The sequence below is a fragment of the Myodes glareolus genome, chromosome 18 (assembly GCF_982192425.1).
Source record: "Myodes glareolus chromosome 18, mMyoGla1.1, whole genome shotgun sequence".
NCBI classification, from domain to species: domain Eukaryota; kingdom Metazoa; phylum Chordata; class Mammalia; order Rodentia; family Cricetidae; genus Myodes; species Myodes glareolus.
In genome coordinates, this window is record NC_142043.1 from 69,196,517 (window position 1) to 69,217,446 (window position 20,930).

General features: G+C 47.3%; 1 protein-coding gene across 1 annotated transcript in view; it reads left to right on the forward strand.

Moving 5' to 3' along the window:
* The window catches only part of Btnl2 (butyrophilin like 2), a 28,716-nt gene extending 18,581 nt beyond the window's left edge, over window positions 1–10,135 (forward strand). Inside the window, exons 12-17 of the mRNA XM_087897811.1 lie at window positions 1,415–1,509; window positions 5,505–5,612; window positions 7,004–7,147; window positions 7,330–7,356; window positions 8,844–8,870; window positions 9,597–10,135. Coding sequence (XP_087753937.1) covers window positions 1,415–1,509; window positions 5,505–5,612; window positions 7,004–7,147; window positions 7,330–7,356; window positions 8,844–8,870; window positions 9,597–10,120 — 925 coding nt within the window. The 3' untranslated portion in view covers window positions 10,121–10,135. The remainder of the gene's footprint in view (window positions 1–1,414; window positions 1,510–5,504; window positions 5,613–7,003; window positions 7,148–7,329; window positions 7,357–8,843; window positions 8,871–9,596) is intronic.
* Window positions 10,136–20,930: the final 10,795 nt, after the last annotated feature.

Genomic DNA, 20,930 nt, shown 5'->3' on the forward strand with positions numbered 1-20,930 from the left:
GACCTCAAGTGAGAGGGCCCATCTGTTTGTCTTTGGAGCAATGAATTGAAATAAAGTACCTCATTTTAAAATAGACTTGTAAAAACTTGTATGAACCAGGCAGTGATGGCCCATGCCTTTAATCCCAGCCCATGGGAGGCTGAGGCAGGGGATCTCTGAGTTCAAGGCCAGCCTGGTCTACAGAGTGAGTTCCAGGACAGCCAGGGCTACATAGAGAAACGCTGACTCAAAACAAAACAAAAACAAGTAAACAAAAAGAAAAAAATTAAACCTAAACCCTACTTCAATTTCGAAGTACAGCCTAATGAATGTATCAATTTATCAAGACCATTTAGTCAAATCCAGCATCCAAGATCTTGGCCATCTCCAAACGTGTCTACCTCTTTCACTAACATATGCTGGGTGTTTTTGTTGTTGTTGTTCGTTTGTTTGTGTTTTGTTTTGTTTTTCTGTCTTGACAAAAGTTAAGGTCATCTGGGAAGAGGGAACTCAGGTGAGAAAAAACACCTCCATCAGATTGTCCTGCAGTTGAAGGGCGCGGGGATATAGGAATATGAAATTATAAACTTAGAGAAATGAGACTGGCAGCAGCTTCGTCAGCAGCCAAGGGTCAACTTTAACATAACCCTCCTGCCCCTTACAGCCCACAATTGCGGTGGGCAGAGGTTACCCTTTGATAAGTTGCTCCAGCGTGACTTTCGGTTTCACATTGTTTCCAAACCTCTGCTGCAGGCTGTGCTAGGAAGAGCTGTGAAGTTCCTTGTGAACACCATTAGCTATGTCAATAAAGCTGCAGAATTTTTATAAACACCGTTGAGCCAAAACCTTGTAAGTGAACATTGTAAAATGCAATATGTCTCTAAACTAACCTCAAAAATGTAAAAATTCCATTGTCCGTACCTAATGCTTACTTCCTGCTATAAAAAGGGGCCCAATTTCAGAAGCCCGAACTCTGGCTGTGGTCTCAGCTAGCTGATAAACCTTTTGTGCCCTGGGGTGATTCTCCCACCCCACCCCCACCCCCCAATAAAGTTTGCTTCTGGTTTCATAGACTTCGGTGGTCTGTCTTCCATTTTCTGCCTCCAGACAGAACAGCAGTCACTCTGAGGGGCATTTTCATGGTTAATGATTGACGTAGGAGAGCCCAGCCTATTGTGGGTGGTGCCATCCCTGGGCAGGTGGTCCTGAGTTACACCACTCCCCCATGGCTTGCTCAGTCTGCTGAGCCACAGAGAGTAAGCCAGGAAGCAGCTATTTCTCCCATTCCTTTGTGGCCCCAGCTTCAGTTCCTACCTCCAAGTTCTGGTCTTGAGTTTCTATTCTGACTTTATGTGATCTGCAGGGTTAAATAACCCCACGTCCACAAAACGCAGCAGGATGCTTACCTCTCCTCTAAAACTTTCTTCACCCTCAGCTACCCGCGATCACCTTTAGCCGACAGTGGCATCCTCAACGTCTTCACCTTTTCTGAAGAAACACTTGCATGGCTGCTTGCTGTCCCCCAGAAGCGTAATCTTTCAGTATCTCCCTCCTCCCTTTGAAGTTTACGGGTTGTTTATCCCATCCAGACACACCCACACACAGCCTCTGAGAAGGGGGATCGATACCATCCCAGCTCCATCCTTGACACCCATGAGGGGGCACACAGCAGGAGAGCGTGCTTGTGTGCACCCACCATGGCGATATGACCCGAGAGAACCATCACTGCTAAGGAATCTATGGGATAAAACCAGAGTGGAAAATGTGTCACGACAACATACCTGGAGCCTTCAGAGTGCAGCATCATCAGTGCCCAGAGACCCAGGACAGGCTGATACTCCGTGGGGTTTTACCGCAGACAGGCTGGTCTCACATAAAGCAAACGATTTCTTGATTGCAATGGTGATGTACTCTTGGCAGGGGGTGTGAGAAGAGGGCTGGGAAATCGTGAAAACACATTCCTTAATGAAGTTCTATTTACCCTGATGTGCAACTCAATAAATCATTACACTAGGTGAGGATTTAGAATTAACCGAGGCTTCTTTGCAAACTTGCCTTGTGTCTTAATCCTTCTAGGCAGAAAATAGAGGAACCAGGTCTAGAAACGCAGTAGGCTTTAACTGGAGCCCCATGTGGAAGCAGAAGCAGGGTGGAGAAGAGGTCCCTTGGCAGAGAGAAGGACAGGGAATTCACCATCATTCCTAGTGTGGTCCAGAGGGAGGCCCTGCAAACACTGGGGACCTGACACAAAGACTGTCAAGGTAAGGGGTGTGGCTAAGGGGTTCATGGTAGTGCTAAGAAATGGTCTCCTGGGTTCTCAGACAACTGGGGTGTCTTTCCCAAAGAAATGCCAGGGACACCTTTGTCATTTACTCAAAGACCTTTTCCAGAGACAGCCCTGAACAGGCCCTTGGTCTCGCTCATCCCTCCACGGAGAGAACACGTTATCCACAGACGAAGGGAGGGAAGACAAGAGGCAAACAGAGAGAAATGGCGATTTCAAGCTCGGCTCAATCTCCTTGCATTTTCTCTCACACTCTTGTTTGACAAAGGATTCTGTTTGTCCTCTATCCATCCCCAGAATCCACGCTGTGCTCCTCTCACCACCTGCCCGTCATCTAGGAGAGGCTCCTGTGAGGCTCACATGATCTAAGTTCTCACTACCTCAGAGAGGGAGCCAGACAGGTTAATCCTGCCCTGCCTCCCAGCTCGCCTTCTCCTGGGTATCTGCAGGGCTCTCTGTAAGCCTTGCTCGAGATGCTTCGGGAGTTTGAGGGTCTGGGAGGAAGCCTTAGGTGGACATTTAAGGGGTTCAGAAAGCTGGAGGCAAGACGGTTCCTCCCAGGAAACTTCGGGAGTTTCAAAACCATAGGTAAAATAAGATTAGAAAAGAGAACTTCAACGCAGACATAGCGCTGAATCACATGGTTATGAGGGGCAGCCAAGAGCGGGAGCAACTGAATTCTTTCTAAACCATATGTGTCTAGTGACATGTGTCTTGGAATCCTAGAACCTGATGGTTGAGTTAATCTGATATTATTGTTTATGCTTAGGAATTTGATGTGATCTATAGAACTGCTTGGATGCCTTTATTTCCTAATCTGACAGTGGTTTGAATGGTAATCCTTAGCCTCAATTTTTTGAAATTATCTAAACTAACCTATGGGAAGCAAGGGTGTCTATAACACACTCCTTTAGCCATGTGCTAGCAAGTTCTCTCATGTCTTCTCCACACACATGAATTTCTCTGATGCTTTGATACATTGTCATCTCTTGGTCAGTTCTCTCATTCATTTAAAAAAAAGAATTCAAGAGATGTGAATATGTTTCAACTTTCTGATTCTCATTCCCCCAAATTTCCTCTGTGGACATTGATTAAATCCGCCTGATCCAACTGGAGTTATACATCATGGACAACTGGGCCCTTCTATCTCACTCCCGTGTCGTGAGTAAGGAGAGAAAAGCTTGCTGTCCTTCAAGCCTGTGAATTCCAGACCAACTATGTTCCTGCTCACAATGACAGAAAGACTCAAGTAAGTCATAATTAGGCTGGAGGGAGGGCTCAGGGGCTAAAGTCACATACTACTCCAGGGGACCAGAGTTCAATTCCCAGCACCCACATCAGGAAGCTCACAACTACCTGTAACTACAGTTCCATGGGCTCTGATGTGCTGGAGAACCTCCGTCAGCCAATGACCTATAAGAGGCTGGAAAAGGTTAGGGTGTGACCTTTTGGGTACCCAGAGAAAACCACCCACCTGCCCAGCTCGTTCTCTCTCTCTCTCTCTCTCTCTCTCTCTCTCTCTCTCTCTCTCTCAGTTATCTTGGGATTATTTGACTTGTGCCCCCCCCTTTAACATGTTTAGTAACACTGATGGCCTCTTCTGGACTCCAGGGGCACCTGTACGCATGTGCACAAACACACAAACTCAGAGAAAAAGAGAAAGAAATGCAACCCACACATAATTAAAAATAAAATAATTATTTTAAAAGGAAGAACAAAAACACTAATTTATATCCTTGAAATTCTAGATCAAAGGTTGTTCAAGCAGGTCATAAGAGACACAAGAGTGAGACAAGTACAGACAGACATTATCTAACAAAACTGTATATATCACGAAGCTAAGTTAAAAATGAAAAATGAGCTTTCAGAAGAAATTATTTGGAGAAAATGGCTCCCTTGATGATGGAGATATTCACTAAGATCGTGTGACTTTCAGCGGTTGCTAAGAGATGACAATATACAGTAGAGTATGAGATGCAAAATTGGGGGCTGGAGAGATGCCTAGGTGCTTAGGAGCATGGGCTGCTCATGCAGAGGACCCCGGTTTAGTTTCCAGCACCCACATGACAGCTCACAACTGCCTGTAACGCTGGATCTGGGCATCTGACATCCCCTTCTGTCCTCCATGGGCTCTGCACACATGCAGTGCACACATGTATGCAGACAAAATACCCACACACATGAAATACATTTTTGAAATGCAAATCTATTGAGAGTTGACAGAGCCTTTCTGTCATTTGTTTTTGTTTGAGGCATGGTCTTCTGTAGTTCATGTACTAAGGCTCAACACTGTCAGAGGTTAGTCATGGAGTAGGGGGAGAAGCATGCTTGACTTCATCTCTAAATCAGCTAACCATGTGAGTGACCCTCAGATTTGAACATCGGACCTGGTTGCCTCTCCTTAATAGTGTAGGAGGCAGCTTAGAGTGAGAAGTCTCCAGAGCAATCTACAACTGCTTACTCTATGGCTCAGCCCAGTATAAAGTCCTCTGGATGATTTAATTCCATTCCTAAAGTAACTGAAGAGCTGGGGATGGCTATGGCTTCTGCCTAGACTCCTCTAAAGCCAGAGCCCGGGGGAAAAGCCTGTGTGGCCTCCATCTCTGAAAATCCAACACCCTGGCCCCAGCCACACCCTTGAGTAGTGGCCACAGTAACACAGGTGCAGACGGTCTCCAGGGCCAGGCTTTGGGTCAATGAGGATCCCAGGAGTTTCCAGGAACCCACAGCTCTGTCCAGACAGTGAGCGAGGAGTTTGTGCCTGTGAGCATGTCTGTCCAAGGGAGGTGTGGGCCTGAAGAAAGGGGGATGGAAGTCATGAGGATGTAGTGAGAAATAGTACCTTCATTGGGAAATAAGTGAATAAACAAATAAAAGAATAAGTAAACAAAAGAAGAGTGAAGACAGACCTGATATGGGAGTGGTCTACTTCCTTGCGTGACTCCACCCCACCACACTGAACTCAGGGAATCCAGCTCCAAGTTCCCCTGTGAGACCATGGACCCACAGAAAGGCAAGAGAGTCCTCCTGCCCCAGCACAGAAAATGCTTGGCCATTTCCCATGCCCATGAGGAAACTGTTGGCCTTTAGAATAAAGGATCTGAAAGGCCTTAGGGAGGGGCGAGATTGGTGAGTTTTGTCTTAAGGGTTTTATAGGAGACAGAGTTAGAAACCTGAGAATAACGTTAAGTCTTTGAATGGGGGGGTTTCCTGAAACCTCCCCCCTGTTGTCTTCCTACAGGTGAACCGGCCTTGGCCTTCCCCCCTGGAGATGAAGGCTCTCCAGCCATCCCTCAAGCTGCCTGTCTGTTCCCTCTGCTCCTCCTGGTGTCCACCGGAGTCTCAGGAGGTCAGCATTCTGCCTTCTGTCCTTTACTTACTGCCTTGTTTTTAATGGCTTCTCTCAAGTCAATGCAATCACTCGGCCAAGAAAATGTCCTCTCCAAACCTTTGGGCAGTTTTTATAAAACTCAGAACTGTGACATCTACCTGAACCTTCGCTGGATGTGGGTGACTTGAGCCTGTTGAGGCCTCTGCTGTCTGTTTGCTGAGATCCTTCCTGAGAGTCACAGCATGAGTCCGTCTCCTCCTTGCTGCAGCCAGCTGCCAGACAAGAAGTAGCTTAAAGGGGAGGTAGTTAGTTTAACCTATGGTTTGAGGGTTTGGACCACTGTGACAGGGAAGGCATGCACGAGGGTTATGTGTGCATAACAGAGCAAAGAGTTTGGATTCAGAATTCTTGGTTGTGACCTTGAATAAATCTCTTATTCTCTCTGGGACACTGGCCTTTCCTTCATAAAGAAGAAGCACCCTCTAGATGAAGTCCCCAGACTCTGGAACTTAGAAAGGAGATCATGTGAATGGCATAGTTGGGTATTATCTCCTGAATCTGATGTGGTAAATAAAAAAAATCAAAATGAAACCCAGGGCTGCACATGCCAGACAACTGGTCTACTGCTGTGGGAACTCCTTCAGCCAATAGCCTTTGAGATTACCCCCAAAGTGGGCTGGTACCTTAAAAGCTATTGGCTGAGGGAGTTCCCACAGCACCTCCCTATTTTGTTTAACTATCAAACACATGCTAGACAACTGGTCTACCATCAAACACTAATGTCCATAAATACTGATTCAAATTTCTGTAAGTCTTTGTATAAAAACACTTGTTGAGGAGGATCTGTGTATGTATAGATGTATGTATTCACGTGTGTACACATGTGTGTATGTGTATATGTATATGCATATGTGTAAAGTTATCACAACATTGTTTATAGTAATAAGGTGGAAGTGCTATAAATGTTACCAACTAGGAGAAGCTTGACCAGTCTATAATGGTATAGACTGTTAAAAATAAATGAATAGGGTATAACTGACCATATGTACTAAAACAGTTGGGAGTGGACCTCAGGCTCTGAAGGGTAGCCTCAAACCACAGCCCACACCTTCACACCCTGCTCTTCACTATCCCATGCTTCTCCCACACTCTTCTTCCAGAGGATGCTGCTGCCTCTCTGGCACCTTGTTCTCTTCCTATGAATTGGTCAAGAACCTGCTTCAGAAGAAGCCCCAAGACACCTTAAACTCCCACGGCACCTTATCAGTTTACAGTGGCAGCCACGCTCATCTCCTTAATTATGTGGCCCCTAAGGGAAAGTCAACCCTACTTCATTTAGCTACTCTTCAGATTCAGGGTGGCTGAGACCCAGTTTGATGGATTTCTCACGAACCTTCCCTCTCTTTCAGATGACCTCAAGGATGACTTGGGTGAGTGTGACTTCTCCTCCCTCTCTGTAGCATTTGCTTCTCTTTATCACCACTCTGGCTGGCCGTTCACCGAATGTTATTTCTTTCAGATCAGCGATCAGCAGAAGGCACTGTACAGAAAAGGTAAGAGACCAGGCGTCCTGCACCCAGAGGCCCTGATGCCAACTCCCCCTTAGTACCCTCGTGAGGTGGGGATGAAGGAACTGAAGGGTTTAAGGATGACTGGTGTGGAAAGTTGAGGGGGAAAGGGGGAAGTGTGAGGCCACAGGTCAGTACTCAGCTGTCTCGGGTCTGTTCTATTGCAGATTGGAAGAAAGCCCTGCTGTACCCTGGTAAGTACTCCGTGGGTGTTGAGTCTTGCCAGCAGCTCTAAAACAATGGGCATCCTATCTGAAAACTTAAACACACGTCTCACACATACACACTTTAATGGCTGTCAACTTTCAAATTGAAACAACAACAACAACTTTTTTGAGACAGAGCCTCTCACAACCAAGGCTGGATCACATGCTGTGTAGTTAAGCCTGGGTGTGAGCGCCTAGACCTCCTCCCTCCACCTCCCAAATGCTAGGATTTCAGGTGTGCATCACTGTGTCCAGCAAGTTGTGATCATTTATGTCGGGGATTCAAACAATCAGTTATTGTCTATAGCTAAGAAAAAAGAAGAGATAACTATTGTGTGCGTATGTTTATGTGATGTGTGCATGAGTGTGTATGTGTACACATGTGTGTGATGTGTGTGCATATGTGAGTATGTGCATGTGATGTGTGTGTGCATGTATGTGTGTGATGTGTGCCTGAATGTGTATGAGGTGTGTGTGACTGAGTGTATGTATGATGTGAGTATATATATATCATGTGTCTGAGTATGTGTGAGTGTGTGTGTGTGTGTGTGTGTGTGTGTGCAGTGTGGAGTTCACAAACACACTAGGCTATTCCTTGATCTCATCTGTGCAATTTCCATACATCAGACATTATAACACATGCATGGGGCACAGCTGTCATCTCTGACCCTGTGGAAGTTAAAAGTCCCCAAGAAACATAAGTTAGAAACCAGTCTGTTACAGGTCGCCTAAGTGCTTGGAGGAGGTGACAGACAGGTGGGCCCCCCAGGATAACAGACAGTTTATAAACAGCTTCTGCTGAGACTTCAAAGATTTGTTCTAAGATGTTCCAGCAGAGCTGGGGAGACACCTCAGGGGCTGGGGAGAGGCCTCAGGGGATGGGGAGATGCTTCAGGGGCTGAGGAGAAGCCTTGGGCTGGGGAGAAGATTCAGAGGCTGAGGAGAAGCCTCAGGGCCTGGGGAGATGCTTCAGGGGCTGAGGAGAAGCCTCAGGGGCTGGGGAGATGCTTTGGAGGCTGAGGAAAAGCCTCAGGGGCTAAGGAGATGCTTCAGGGGCTGAGGAGAAGCCTCAGGGCCTGGGGAGATGCTTCAGAGGCTGAGGAGAAGCCTCAGTAGCAATGGTTACTCTTGCAAAGAACTCGAGTTCAGTTCCCAGGGCTTATATATGGTGGCTCACAACAATTCTCATTTACCCACCGCCACCCTCATCGCTACCCCACCTTCATCTTCATTCCATCCTCACTCACACCCATCCCCACTGTGTCTCACCACCCTCACCTGCATCTCCACCCTCATTCCACCCCCAGCATTGAGTTCCTGAGTCAGCACAGAGAGCCACCCGCCTGCGGGAGTTTCTGGACACTAGAAAGTCCGAGGGACTTAGTGTGGCAGCCGTGGGAGGAGAAAGCCCTGGGTCTCTTTCGGTTCCTGGAGTGCAGCTCTACCATCCACCTGTCTGCTCTGCTCTCTTTCAGACTGGAGGAAGGAACTGTTCCAGCTGGGTGAGTCGGTTTGCTCTTGCTTGCTTCCACCTCTGAGGTCGCTCCTGTGGTTTCATTTCTCATTTTGGAGATGAGTGTCAAGCCGTGCACGTGCCAGACAAACTGCTGAGCACTCCGGCCTCCAGTTTGCCCTCTGGCGTCTTGTGTGATCTTCCTAACAGACAGACATGTTTTTTGGGTTGAGAATGGGGAGGAGAGGAAGGGACCCTGCCGTGTGACCCTGTGCTGCAAGCCACTGCCAGGTTCAGTCACGCTGGTTCTGTCCCCTTCTCCATACACTGACCCAGCATTCTTGTCTGTGGGATCCACTGGGTCGAACAACAGAACCATGGCTCCTTACTGGGGAGACACCTAACGAAGGAAACACTGCTCCAAGTGACAAGAACACTCAGTTTCCTTTTGTGAGGTCAGCTTGTGACCAGCCCTTCCACAATAGATGAACAAGGCTCTGATTTACCAAGTCCTAGCTCACTCCATGCGCTCCCAAGACCCTACAGTAGCGTAGACAAAACAGAACGAGATGCAGAGCTCAGAACGTGCTGTGAGGGTCCATGGCTCAACACCTCAGGAGCATTGCTGCACCAGCCTCCAGACCCAGTTTCTTTAAGACTTTGCCTGTCCAATAGCTTCCAACACAGCACTAATTTTGAACACAGAGTTATTGGTATACAAACTTTGCAATTGTGGCTTAGTCTCCTCCTCACACCTCCTCCCTTTCCTCCTCAGCTCCTGTGAAGATAAATCATGAAGTACCTGACCAGGACAAATCTGGCCCAAAGACAGAAGAGAGCGGCAGAGAGGAGACCCCAGAGCCATCTCTCAGCAACCCTCAAGGAGACCACAGCATCATCACACTGTACCAGGAAGGCTTCGTGTTGGGGAGATACTACTGGGAAGTGGATGTCGGGGACACTGAGGAATGGACACTAGGTGTTTATGAAATGTACACTCAGGATGCACCATCCAAAGAATCACTGAAGAAATTCAGAGTCTTGAAGAAGAAGGGAGATGAATACAGGGCTCTTACCTTCTCTTCCCAAAACGTTTCTCTGGAAGAGCCTCTGCTGCTGGAGACGCGATCACTGGAGATCACAATCTTCCTGGATCAAGAGGACAATGACCTTTCTTTCTACAACATGACTGATGAGACCCACATCTTCTCCTTCGCCCAGGCCAGTTTCTTGGGATCGCTCTATCCTTACGTCACGCGTCACGCCAGGGACCACTCTCCCTCACACAGTCCCAAGTGAGGCACACAGAGAACTCAGTGGGTGGCTGCCGCAGCATGTCTGCAAACTCCAGGACTCTGGTCCTCCTGGGCAGGCACAGGGAACTCTGGCTGGGAGGCGCCTTGCCTGAGACTCCATGAGCCTCTGTGGCCAGTTTCTGGACATCAAGATTCTCAGACTATCAGCAGAAAAGACAGCTGTGCTTTGCATGGTGTTACGATTGTTAACAGTCTTCCTTTTTGATATAAATCTGTTTAATCATTCCTAAGATGATTGAATCCACGATTTCTTGAATCTGATAGCACATTTGCTCCCTGCTTATACACCAGTGGCATTAGTAGTAGTAGTAGTAGTAGTATTAGTAGTAGTAGTAGTAGTAGTAGTAGTAGTAGTGGTAATTCTCGTGCACGTGTCTACTGTACTCTGGGCACATTCCCCCAGTGTTATTCTCTGTTTATATCTAATGTACCGGAGACCAGCAATGTGCTGGTCAGGTTTTTGTCAATTTGACTCAAACTGACTTGAGAAGAGGAAACCTCAGTTGAGAAATGGCCTCCTTCAGATTGATCTGTAGGAAGTCTATACGACATCCTCCTGACTGATGGTTGATGTGGGAAGACCCAGCCCACTGTAGATGGTTCCACCCCTGGGCAGGTGGTCCTGGGGTGAATAAGAAAGCAAACTGAGCAAGCCTTGGGGAGCAAGCTGGTAAGCAGAGTTCCTTTGTGGCCTCTGTAGCAGCTACTGCCTCCAGGTTTCAGTCCTGAGTTCCAGCCCTGACTTCCCTCAGTGATGGAGTGCGATCTGAGAGTCCTGAGATGAAACCCTTTCCTCTCCAAGCGGCTCTTGGTCATTGTCTTAGTCATGCTCTACTGCTGTGAAGAGACACCATGATCGGAACTCTCATAAAAGAAAGCATTTATTTGGGGGCTTGCTTACAGTTTCAGAGGCTTAGTCCACTATCACTGTGGCGGAGAGCATGGCAGCAGACATGGTGCTGGGGCAGCAGCTGAGAGCTACATCCTGGTCTGCAGGCCTCCAGAGGCAGAACTTGGGCTTTGGAAACTTCAAAGCCCACCGCAGTGACAGAGTTCCTCCAACAAGGCCACGCCTCTTAATCCTTCTAATCCTTTCAAACAGTGCCACTCTGTGGTGTCTAAGCATCCAAACATGTGAGCCTACAGGGCCATTCTTGTCCTAACCACCTCAGTCACAGTCTTTACCACAGCCACAGAGAACCAAACCAGGACAACCAGTTTTCTTAACTGGGTTACTACCAAATAACCCAACAAAGGTAAACCTTGCCATTGTAAAATTATAACAACTATAATATTAGATTTCACGTAAGTAGAATTATTCCATGGGCTTACTGAACAAGTGTTTAACACTCTGTATCTGTGCATGTTTCATAAAGAACTGGCAATGAGCAACTTCTGTACAGGTGCCACTGAGCACAGCGCTAAGACAGCCTTCAAAGGGATTAAAAATTAAACAACCCCATAATTCCCAAAGTGAAAACAGAAGCTCTGTATTAAAATGTTAAGAATGATCTTTCAAATGTTGGTAGATAAGAAACAAGCTCTAACTTGATAGCAATCTGAGCTACATCTTTAATGCTGTGGTGGTTTCAGTAGAGAATAGCTGTCAATCAAAATCCAGTTCTGATAACCATGGTGACATCAGTGCCATGAGCATCTGGAGAATCCGAATGGGTGAGAAATGTTGAGGTATTGCTCTTGTTGGAGGTGGAAAGAGAAATTTATCATGTTGCCTAAGCTGTTAATAAGGGAAATAGGAGCTGGAGAAATGGCTTGGAGGTCAAGGGCGCGTGCCCCTGCCGTTCTTGCAGAGGATTTGAGATAATTCCCAGCCCCCAGGCCAGGAGGGGCACAACCGCCTGTAACTCCAACTCCAGGAAACCCGATGCCCTTTCCTGACCTCCACATCAACTGTGCTCACATGTGCATACACACACACACACACACACACACACACACACACACACACACACAAATATTAATAGAGGAAATGCATGCTTTCACTTCAGCAGAGGGGAGAACGGCTCATTTTCTTCCTCTCCAATCAGAGCTATGGACGACAACGTAAGAAACACCCGGAAGGGGCAGTGCCTCCGCTCCAATGAGCTCTGCTGCTGTCGGCTACACCAGAAACCCTTGACCATTCCTTGGACACTGGGTCCAAAGACTTTATATAAAATATCTTAGCTTGACTCCAGAACAAAGTTTAACAAACACAAGACGTCCAGGCACAGCGCAGGAAAACAGAACTCTCAGGATGCAGAGACGGTTCACAAATCACGGTTGCGTGGGAACGGTTACGTCGGAATCCGTATCAAGCACGTAGAAGGAGGAGTGGCTGAATGTTAAAAAATGATTTTGCAGGTTTGATTTAGTTTTTCTAAAGATCTAATTTTCTAAAATTAGCTTCTATGAATGAAAACTGTGCTGAGATGGTGATTACGTTGGATAAGGCTGAAAACGAAGGAGAAAAATCAGTCTTCATCCTGCGTCTTCAGCCAGGTGCCAACACCCACGGATTGCTGCGGACACGGATGGGGTCATGCACCTGCAGCGACTCTGGCGTCCTCTAGTCCCATTTGAATCGGACACCATCTGCCAGTCAGGCGTCTCAGATCAGCCAGGGCTCTGCTCCACGGGCTCACCCCTCCGTTTCTGCTTCACGTGTGTTCCCCGTGGATCAGCTCATCTGGGGTCCCCAGGAGCCCCTCTCAGGTTCAGGTACTCCGCTTGTCTCATGGACCCTGGAGATAGGGGGACCATGGAACATATCTGAACCTCACACTGTCTGTTCTCACGAGCGGAATCAGGCACGGGACACACTCAGGAAACTCCTGAGGACACGTCAGCAGGAGTCAATCTGAGCAACTGCCAAACCTGCCGTGCATACATACACCCAATAGGCTGAGACAGAGTTAATATACTTCCCTATTCTACTTATGGTTTTAAATTTTTATGTCCTTTTTTAAAGAGATCTATTCGTTTTATGTGTATGGGTGCTTTGCCTACGTGCATGTCTGTGCACCGTGTGCGTGCTGTGTCAGTGGAGGCCAGAAAAGGGGGTCAGATCCCCAGGGCTGGAGTTACAGACAGTTGAGAGCTGCCGTGTGGGTGCTGGGAATGAACCCTGGTCCTCTGGAAGAGCGGCCAGTGCTCTTAATCGCTGAGCCATCTCTCCAGCCCCAAATTTTAGCATCTTATTCTATAGAAAAGAATACAGTCTTTGAACAATGTAAGCTACATTAAAACAGAACCAGAATAGGATCCAACTGGAGCAAACGAATTTGTCTGACAGACTTTGTGTTGCTTTAGTGCATTTTACTTAGTGATGGCTCAATCAGCTGCGGCCTACAGTCGGGGCACAGACAGCAAATGCTGCCAGATTTTATGACCCGTTTTGTGCAGCGTCCAGAGCGGCCTCTTGCTTGCAGGGTCTCTTCCCACTCCACTTTGCTGCAGCACAAAGGAGCAAAAGGCTGGCTCGTGAATCTTGAGCTTCCTTCCAGCCCGGCGATAAATGCTGCCCCAGGTGTGGAGACTCCCTAGGATTTGTGTTGGGAACACAAAGTTGTTTCAGTCTCCTGCCCACACAGATCAGAACATAGCTGGGGATTTCCTGAAACTGACTCCTTCCTGAGATGGTTACTCAGGCAGGGAAAGAGGGGGGGCTGTTCACGAGGCATGAGAAGTGCAGAGGAGGGTGAGGAGTTCCTGGTCCCCTGGCTGCTGTCCAGTCCCTGTTTCTCTCTTCTTCCGTCTTCTCTAACTTTTGAACACCACCCCGTCTCTTCTCTTTGCATCCTCCGTTTCCCTGGGTAATACCCTTCCTGCACATCTGAAGTTGGTTCTTTCCTCTGCTCCTACTTCACAGTTCTGGCTTCCAGAAGGATCTTGCTTCATCCTTTTCCATGTAAAATTAGGTCATATATTTAATGGAACTGGAGAGATGGCTCAGCAGTGACCCCGGTTCAATTTCCAGTGCCTGTGTGGTGACTGACAGTCATTTGTAACCTCTTCTGACCACCCTGGGCATCAGGGCACACATGGTACACAGGCGTACCAGCAGGCAAAACACACATACATATAAAATGACTTTTCTGATTTAAAGTTGTATCTTTTAAATAGATAACCAGGCACTTGAGAAATAGGATATTAACCCTAAAGGTAATAAAAATGATCTTGTAGGGTTGAAAATAGACCTTCTCAGGCTGGCTGGATAGTGTTTGCAGTTGACCCTCATCCCCCAAGTTTGATCCTTGGAGCTCACATGGTGAAAGGTGAACAGACTCCTGAAGGTTATCCTTATACCTCGACAGGCAACACAGCTGGGTGCACAGTCCGTGTCGGACAGTTAGAGACCCACACCCAACACAGCTGGGTGTACAGTCCGTGTCGGACAGTTAGAGACCCACACACCCAACACAGCTGGGTGTACAGTCCGTGTCGGACAGTTAGAGACCCACACCCAACACAGCTGGGTGTACAGTCCGTGTCGGACAGTTAGAGACCACACACCCTAACACAGCTGGGTGTATAATTCATATTGGACAGTTAGAGACCACACACACAACACAGCTGGGTGTACAGTCCGTGTCGGACAGTGAGACCACACATACAACTGGATATACAGTCCGTGTTAGACAGTTAAAGACCACACACACAACACAGCTGGGTGTACAGTCCGTGTCGGACAGTTAGAGACTCACACCCTAACACAGCTGGGTGTACAGTCCGTGTCGGACAGTTAGAGACCCACACCCAACACAGCTGGGTGTACAGTCCGTGTCGGACAGTTAGAGACTCACACCCTAACACAGCTGGGTGTACAGTCCATGTCGGACAGTTAGAGACCACACATACAGCTGGATATACAGTCCGTGTTAGACAGTTAAAGACCACATACACAACACAGTTGGGTGTACAGTCCATGTCAGACTGTTAGAGACCCACACACACAGCTGGGTATACAGTCGGTGTCAGACACACCCACACACTCTAACACAGCTGGGTGTACAATTCATGTTGGTCAATATGTTGTGCCCAGATCACGACCCCCAGAGAGAGACTACCAGAGAGGCCCAGACTGTAATAAGCAAGGTTTAATCAGCATAATACAAACATGTTTGGAACTCATCTCCATTCCCGTGACAACAAGGTAGAGAGGAGTTGTATCTCCTCTGTGGGGTAAGCTTTTAAAGGCATAACTACAAAGAGAATCTTTGAAGATGCTTTGGCACGGGTACAAGGACTTTTGCTCCCTCGTATTCTGTTAAGTCAGCTTTTTCCTTGTTTTTAGAGCAAGGCTACTGTTCTTGAGTTAGGGCATCTTTATCAGCCTGTACCAGGTGGCTGGCTGGATCGAGCTAAGTGACCTTGTGCTCAGAATCTCCTGGGTGGGAGAGGGGAAGGCCACTATCTTCCTGGAAAAACATTCTGCTAGGAAATTTCTTCTTGCCCCTTTGATAATAAGGGGTGAGGGTCCCACAAATAGAGACTATACATCCTAACACAATTGGGTGTATAATCCACGTTGGACAGTTAGAGAGCCACACATGCTAACACAGTTGGATTCCAGTCCATTTACAATTCTCTCCAAGGAACCCCCAAGGCTTCCTCACCCCCAAGCTTTAGGACCCTTGACCCACAGCACCCTGTCCTCCTCCCTCTAGACCCTTGGAGCTGCCATCCTAGCTGGTGAGGCTCTGGGCTTGACTGGCCTCTCCTCCTTTCCTTTGCCCTCATTTGTTTCCACCACCATAATGTAAGTCTCACATTATCAACTCTCTGTGGTTGTTAATTATTCTTCACCAAATCACCTCAAGGTTTCTGTCTAATGAGTTTAGCAGTTACAGAAGATGGAATTTGAGAATACAGGAAAGATCCAGAAGTAGTTTCACCCATTCTTTAAAAAAAAATTAATAAACCAAGCATAGTGGTGCACTCCTTTAATCCCAGCCTTCAGGAGGCAGAAGCAGGTGGGTCTCTGTGAGTTCCAGAAAAAAAAAATTATCTATTTTTAATCTGTTAGTATCTTGACTGCAGTTCCAGGGGAGCACAGTGTAGGAGCTGTGAGACCCTATGTTTTATAGCTGTGGGTAGACACCTTTACTTGGCATGAAGAATAAAGCTGTGACCATTTCACATATACTTCCTGAGTACCTCTCCTCTCTCTCGTTCACAGACTTGAGGTTAAAGTGTGCCCCACATTCACAGTTAGACAGCATTGTGCTGGGGACCAGTGTGCAGACCGTCATGGGGACCAGAGTGTAAACTATCCTGAAGACCAGCCTGGGGACCAGCGTGCTGATCGAACAGTCCTGGAGACCAACTTGGGACCAGAGTGCACACTGTCCTGGGAACCAGCATGCTGACCAGACAGTTCTTGGGACCACCCTGAAGACCAGCCTGGGTACCAGCGTGCAGACTGTCCTGGGGACCACCCTGAAGACCAGCCTGGGGACCAGTGTGCACACGGTCCTGGGGACCAGCATGAAGGCCATCCTGGGGAGGGTGGGAACATGCTATAATGAGAGTGAAAGTGGGGAACGTTCACACGAACTCCGTGCCACTCTTCACACCTGCGTCACACCCATGTGTGCTCAGGAGTGCCTGAGGGAGGGCGTGGAATGGCACCTACCTGTTGGAGAAGACAATAGCTGTACGGTGAACCCCTCTAGCCCACACAATGGAAGGTGTATTCAGAGTAATTCATTCAAGGGTCAATATTTGAAGAGAAGAGGAATGGAAATTTTAGGTCAAACAAAATGTGCAAAGTGCATCTGGGACATTAGAATTCAAAGGAATGGTTTCCTCTGGTAGAAAACTCAAATATTAGGTCTGCTAACACACATCTATGTTCTTTTCAGAGTTGGAGGAAAGAACGTTTCCACACCGGTGAGTCACCCTCTGTCCATCTCAGAACGAGTCTGCTCCCCGTGTTTGGGCTCAGCCTCAGGTGTGTGGGTAAAGGAGAGCTGGGACAGGTGCATGTTCGAGTGTCCCCTCCCCTTCCCCAGCCCCAACCATCTCAGTCTGCAGAGGACTCCTGTGTACTCCACCTGGTTGAGTGTCTCAGAGATCAGAGGGATGGTTTCTTCACAGTGGCTGTAACTCAGGGCCCAGACACACCCTGAACGCATCTTATCTAAAGAGGGATGCGTGATCATGGGGAACCTCAGATCTGCCCACACAGATCAGCTGAAATTCTACTCCCTGCCCTGAGAGCTGGGTCAGCAGGCCTTTACCTCAGGGAAGTGGTACTGGGAGGTGGAGGTCAGGAGCTGCAAAGCCTGGGTCCTGGATGTGTGTGTGTGTGGCCAGGGATGGGAAGACTAGCGTAAAACTGCAGGATGACTTCTGGGACACCAGGCTCTATGAGGGCACGTACTAGGCAGTCACCTCTCCAGAGATCCTGTTTACGGAAACTGAGTGAGTCTGCCAGAGTCTGTCTGTCTTCTTGGAGCACAAGGACGGGCGAGTCTCATTCAGCATGACAGACAAAACTCAGATTCACACCTTTGCCCAGGCCCCTTTGATGGGTCTCTGAGGCCTTTACAAGGCTGTGGTCTTTGTCTGTCTGTCCAACTCCTCACCCAGCACAGCTCAGTGACACCCTTCACAGTGTTCCCACCTCTGTTGTGGGATATTTGGTCACACTGTGAAACTCCAAGACTGTGTTAATAAAATTAACCTTGGATCAGTGGGTGGAGCCAGTGGCCAGTTGACAGGAATTGACTATAGAGAGGATGGAGAAGCCAGGAATTGACCATAGAGAGGATGGAGCAGCCAGGAATTGACCATAGAGAGGATGGAGCAGCCAGGAATTGACCATAGAGAGGATGGAGCAGCCAGGAATACAGATGAAGAGATACACAGGAAAGAGTAGGGAGGGACTTAAAGATTCACAGTCTTTTTGATTTGGGATGAGTGCAAAGATGTTTCTCTTTGCAGCCAAAAAACAAGATCAGCTGGTTGCTTCTCAGCCTCTGATCCAGCCTGGCTTTCACCCCAACATCTGACTCCTAAGAACTGTAGAGACTCAATTAAAACCTACATTTGGTGGCTGTGGCTGAACCAGGGCCAGCGGCACTAGAAATCCCACGAGGCTGTGGTCTGAGCAGTGGGTTGCTAACGGCAGGGTCTGGGGTTGGGGTTTGGAGATGGTGGTTGAAATATCAGTAGATTCAGGTGCAGCCACTAAACTGAAAGAAAAGCAACACACTTCAGTCATGGGGGATTGTGTGCCCTGCAGGCCAGGGACGCCTGAAGCCACTGATCTGGAGAAAGTATTCCTACCTGAACAAGTCACCCTCTCTATCTCATTCTCTCATTTTTCTTCTGATCTCATCTCCTTCACACAGTTTTCTCCCCAAAAAATATAATGAACTTTTAAAAAAATGAGTGCTTCTCACAGTAATTACATATTTGTAACACACAGACAAATTACATATATGTAATACATACACACAATCTAATCACACATAACACAATTGTTACCATAAAATGATACAAGGAACTAAGTGTCCTGAAAAAGTGTCAGATGTTTAAATATTGGACAATATAGTAAGAAAGATTCATTTTGGATGTTTGTATCTGTGGGCTTCATGTGACCTTTATAAAATAATCTGCATGAAATAAAGAGAAATTAGATCCAGCATGAATGTGGAGGCCAGAAGGGAACCTCAGTGTCCTCCTGAGGAACACCGTTCAGTCAATTTAAGACAGGGTCTCTCACTGCCCTAAGCCCAGGGTGCTCCAGAGACCGGTCTCAACTCCCCAGCACTGGGATTTAACGTGTGCCACACCCAGCATCGTAACAAGAGTTCTGGGACCTGACTTTGTCGTCGTGCTTGTGAGGCAACGGTTCCATCAACTGAGCCAGATCCAAACTACTCAATATGTCCTTTTAAAAAGAGTCAAACTATTTAGGATGTATAGAGTTATTCTAACAGACAAGGAAATGTAAGACATAAGCTTAATTTATTCCCTACATATTATCTGCTTTAGTCATAAACCGTGTCTTACTGCGAGTCGTTCCTTTCTTTCCTATTCCCTCTCCAACTCTATGAAACAGCTGATTTCCATTCCTAGCTTATGTGAGAAACAGTGAGCAGATATCTTACCGTTACTGTTACTCTGGTGGAACACCAAGACCAAAGCAACGTGAAGAATAATGGGTTTTTTCACTCACCCTTCACTATTACAGTCTGTCTTAGAGTTTGCACTGCTGTGAAGAGACACCATGACCACAGCAACTCTTATAAAGGACATTTTCAAAGGTTCAGTTCATTATCATCATGGTGGGGAAACTTGGTGGCCTGCAGGCAGACGTGGTGCTGGAGAAGGAGCTGAGAGTCCTACATCTTGACCCACAGGCAATAAGAAGTGAACTGAGTACTGGGTGTGTCTTAAGTATATGTGAGACCTCAAAGCCTGCCTCCATAGTGACACGGTGTCTCCAACAAGGCCACACCTCCTAATAGCACCATTCCCTGTGAGCTTATGGGAGCCAATTACCACATTCCACTCCCTGACCCCATAAGCACGTAACAATATCATAATGCAAAATGCATTTAGTCCAACTTCAAAAGTCCCCATAGTCTATCATAGTCTCAACAATGTTGTAAAGTCCAAAGTTCAAAGTCTCTTCTGAGATTCATGCAATCTCATAACTGCAATCCCCTGTAATCAAGATGAAAAAGAAGATCACATACTTTCAACATTTAATAATACATGATATGCATCATTGTTCCAAAACGTGGAGGAGTGAGCATAGTAAGGAAACACTGGACCAAAGCAAGACTGAAAACCGTCTGGGCAAACTCCACACTCTGCATCTCCATGTCTAACGTCTAAACGTTCTTCTGATCTCCAACTCCTTTCAGCTTTGTTGACTGCAATGTACTTCTTTCTGTTGGGTTGGCTCCACTCCCTTTCCTCTGCAGGTACCGCATGACTTTGACATCTCCAATATCTTGGGGTCTCCAAGGCAATCCAGGTTTCTCCTTCACAGTTTTATGCAATGACGTCTCTAAGGTTCCATGCAGGGAAAACCCTGACCCATGTCCAGCCTCTGCTGCTTTCCTTAGCAATGGAGAAATATTACATAGCCCCTTTCTTCTTTCCTTCACTCGAAAGCCAGAACCACATGACTGAAGTTGCCAGGTTCTGCTGCTTGCTGGAGCTGGAACATGGTCCCCTCCTTCAATTACATCTTCACCAGCTTTTGTTTTTGATGGTTTTCCTCACTGCCTAAACTTTCCATTTTCTTCAATGCCTAAACTTGGTACTTCTCATTACAAATCTTCATTAGAGTTAACACTAATAACCACATGGCAGAGTCTATACGAGATTGTTTTGAGGTTTCCTCTGCCAAGAGGATTAATGCAAAACCCTTCACTTTAGCCTCACTCAGACATTTTGGCCAAGGGCAAAAAGCAGCTACATTCTTCAAAATATCACAACACTCTCTAGGTCACATACTAATATTCTCCTCTGAAACCTCTTGGGCCAGGCCCCCATAGTTTATCAAATCACACTCAGCACCGCTGTCTTCCACGCTCCTACTAGTGTGACCCATGAGCAGCACTCAAAGCACTCCACTGCCTGTCTAACCCACAGCCCCAAGTCCACACTCCTTCGGACCAAAGCTGGTCAGGCCTATCACAGCAATACCCCACTCCTGGTACTAACTTCTGTCTTAGTTAGGGCTTCTATTGCTGTGAGGAGACACCCTTACTACAGCAACTCCTATAAGGAAAACATTTAATGGGGGCGGCCTACATTTTCAGAGG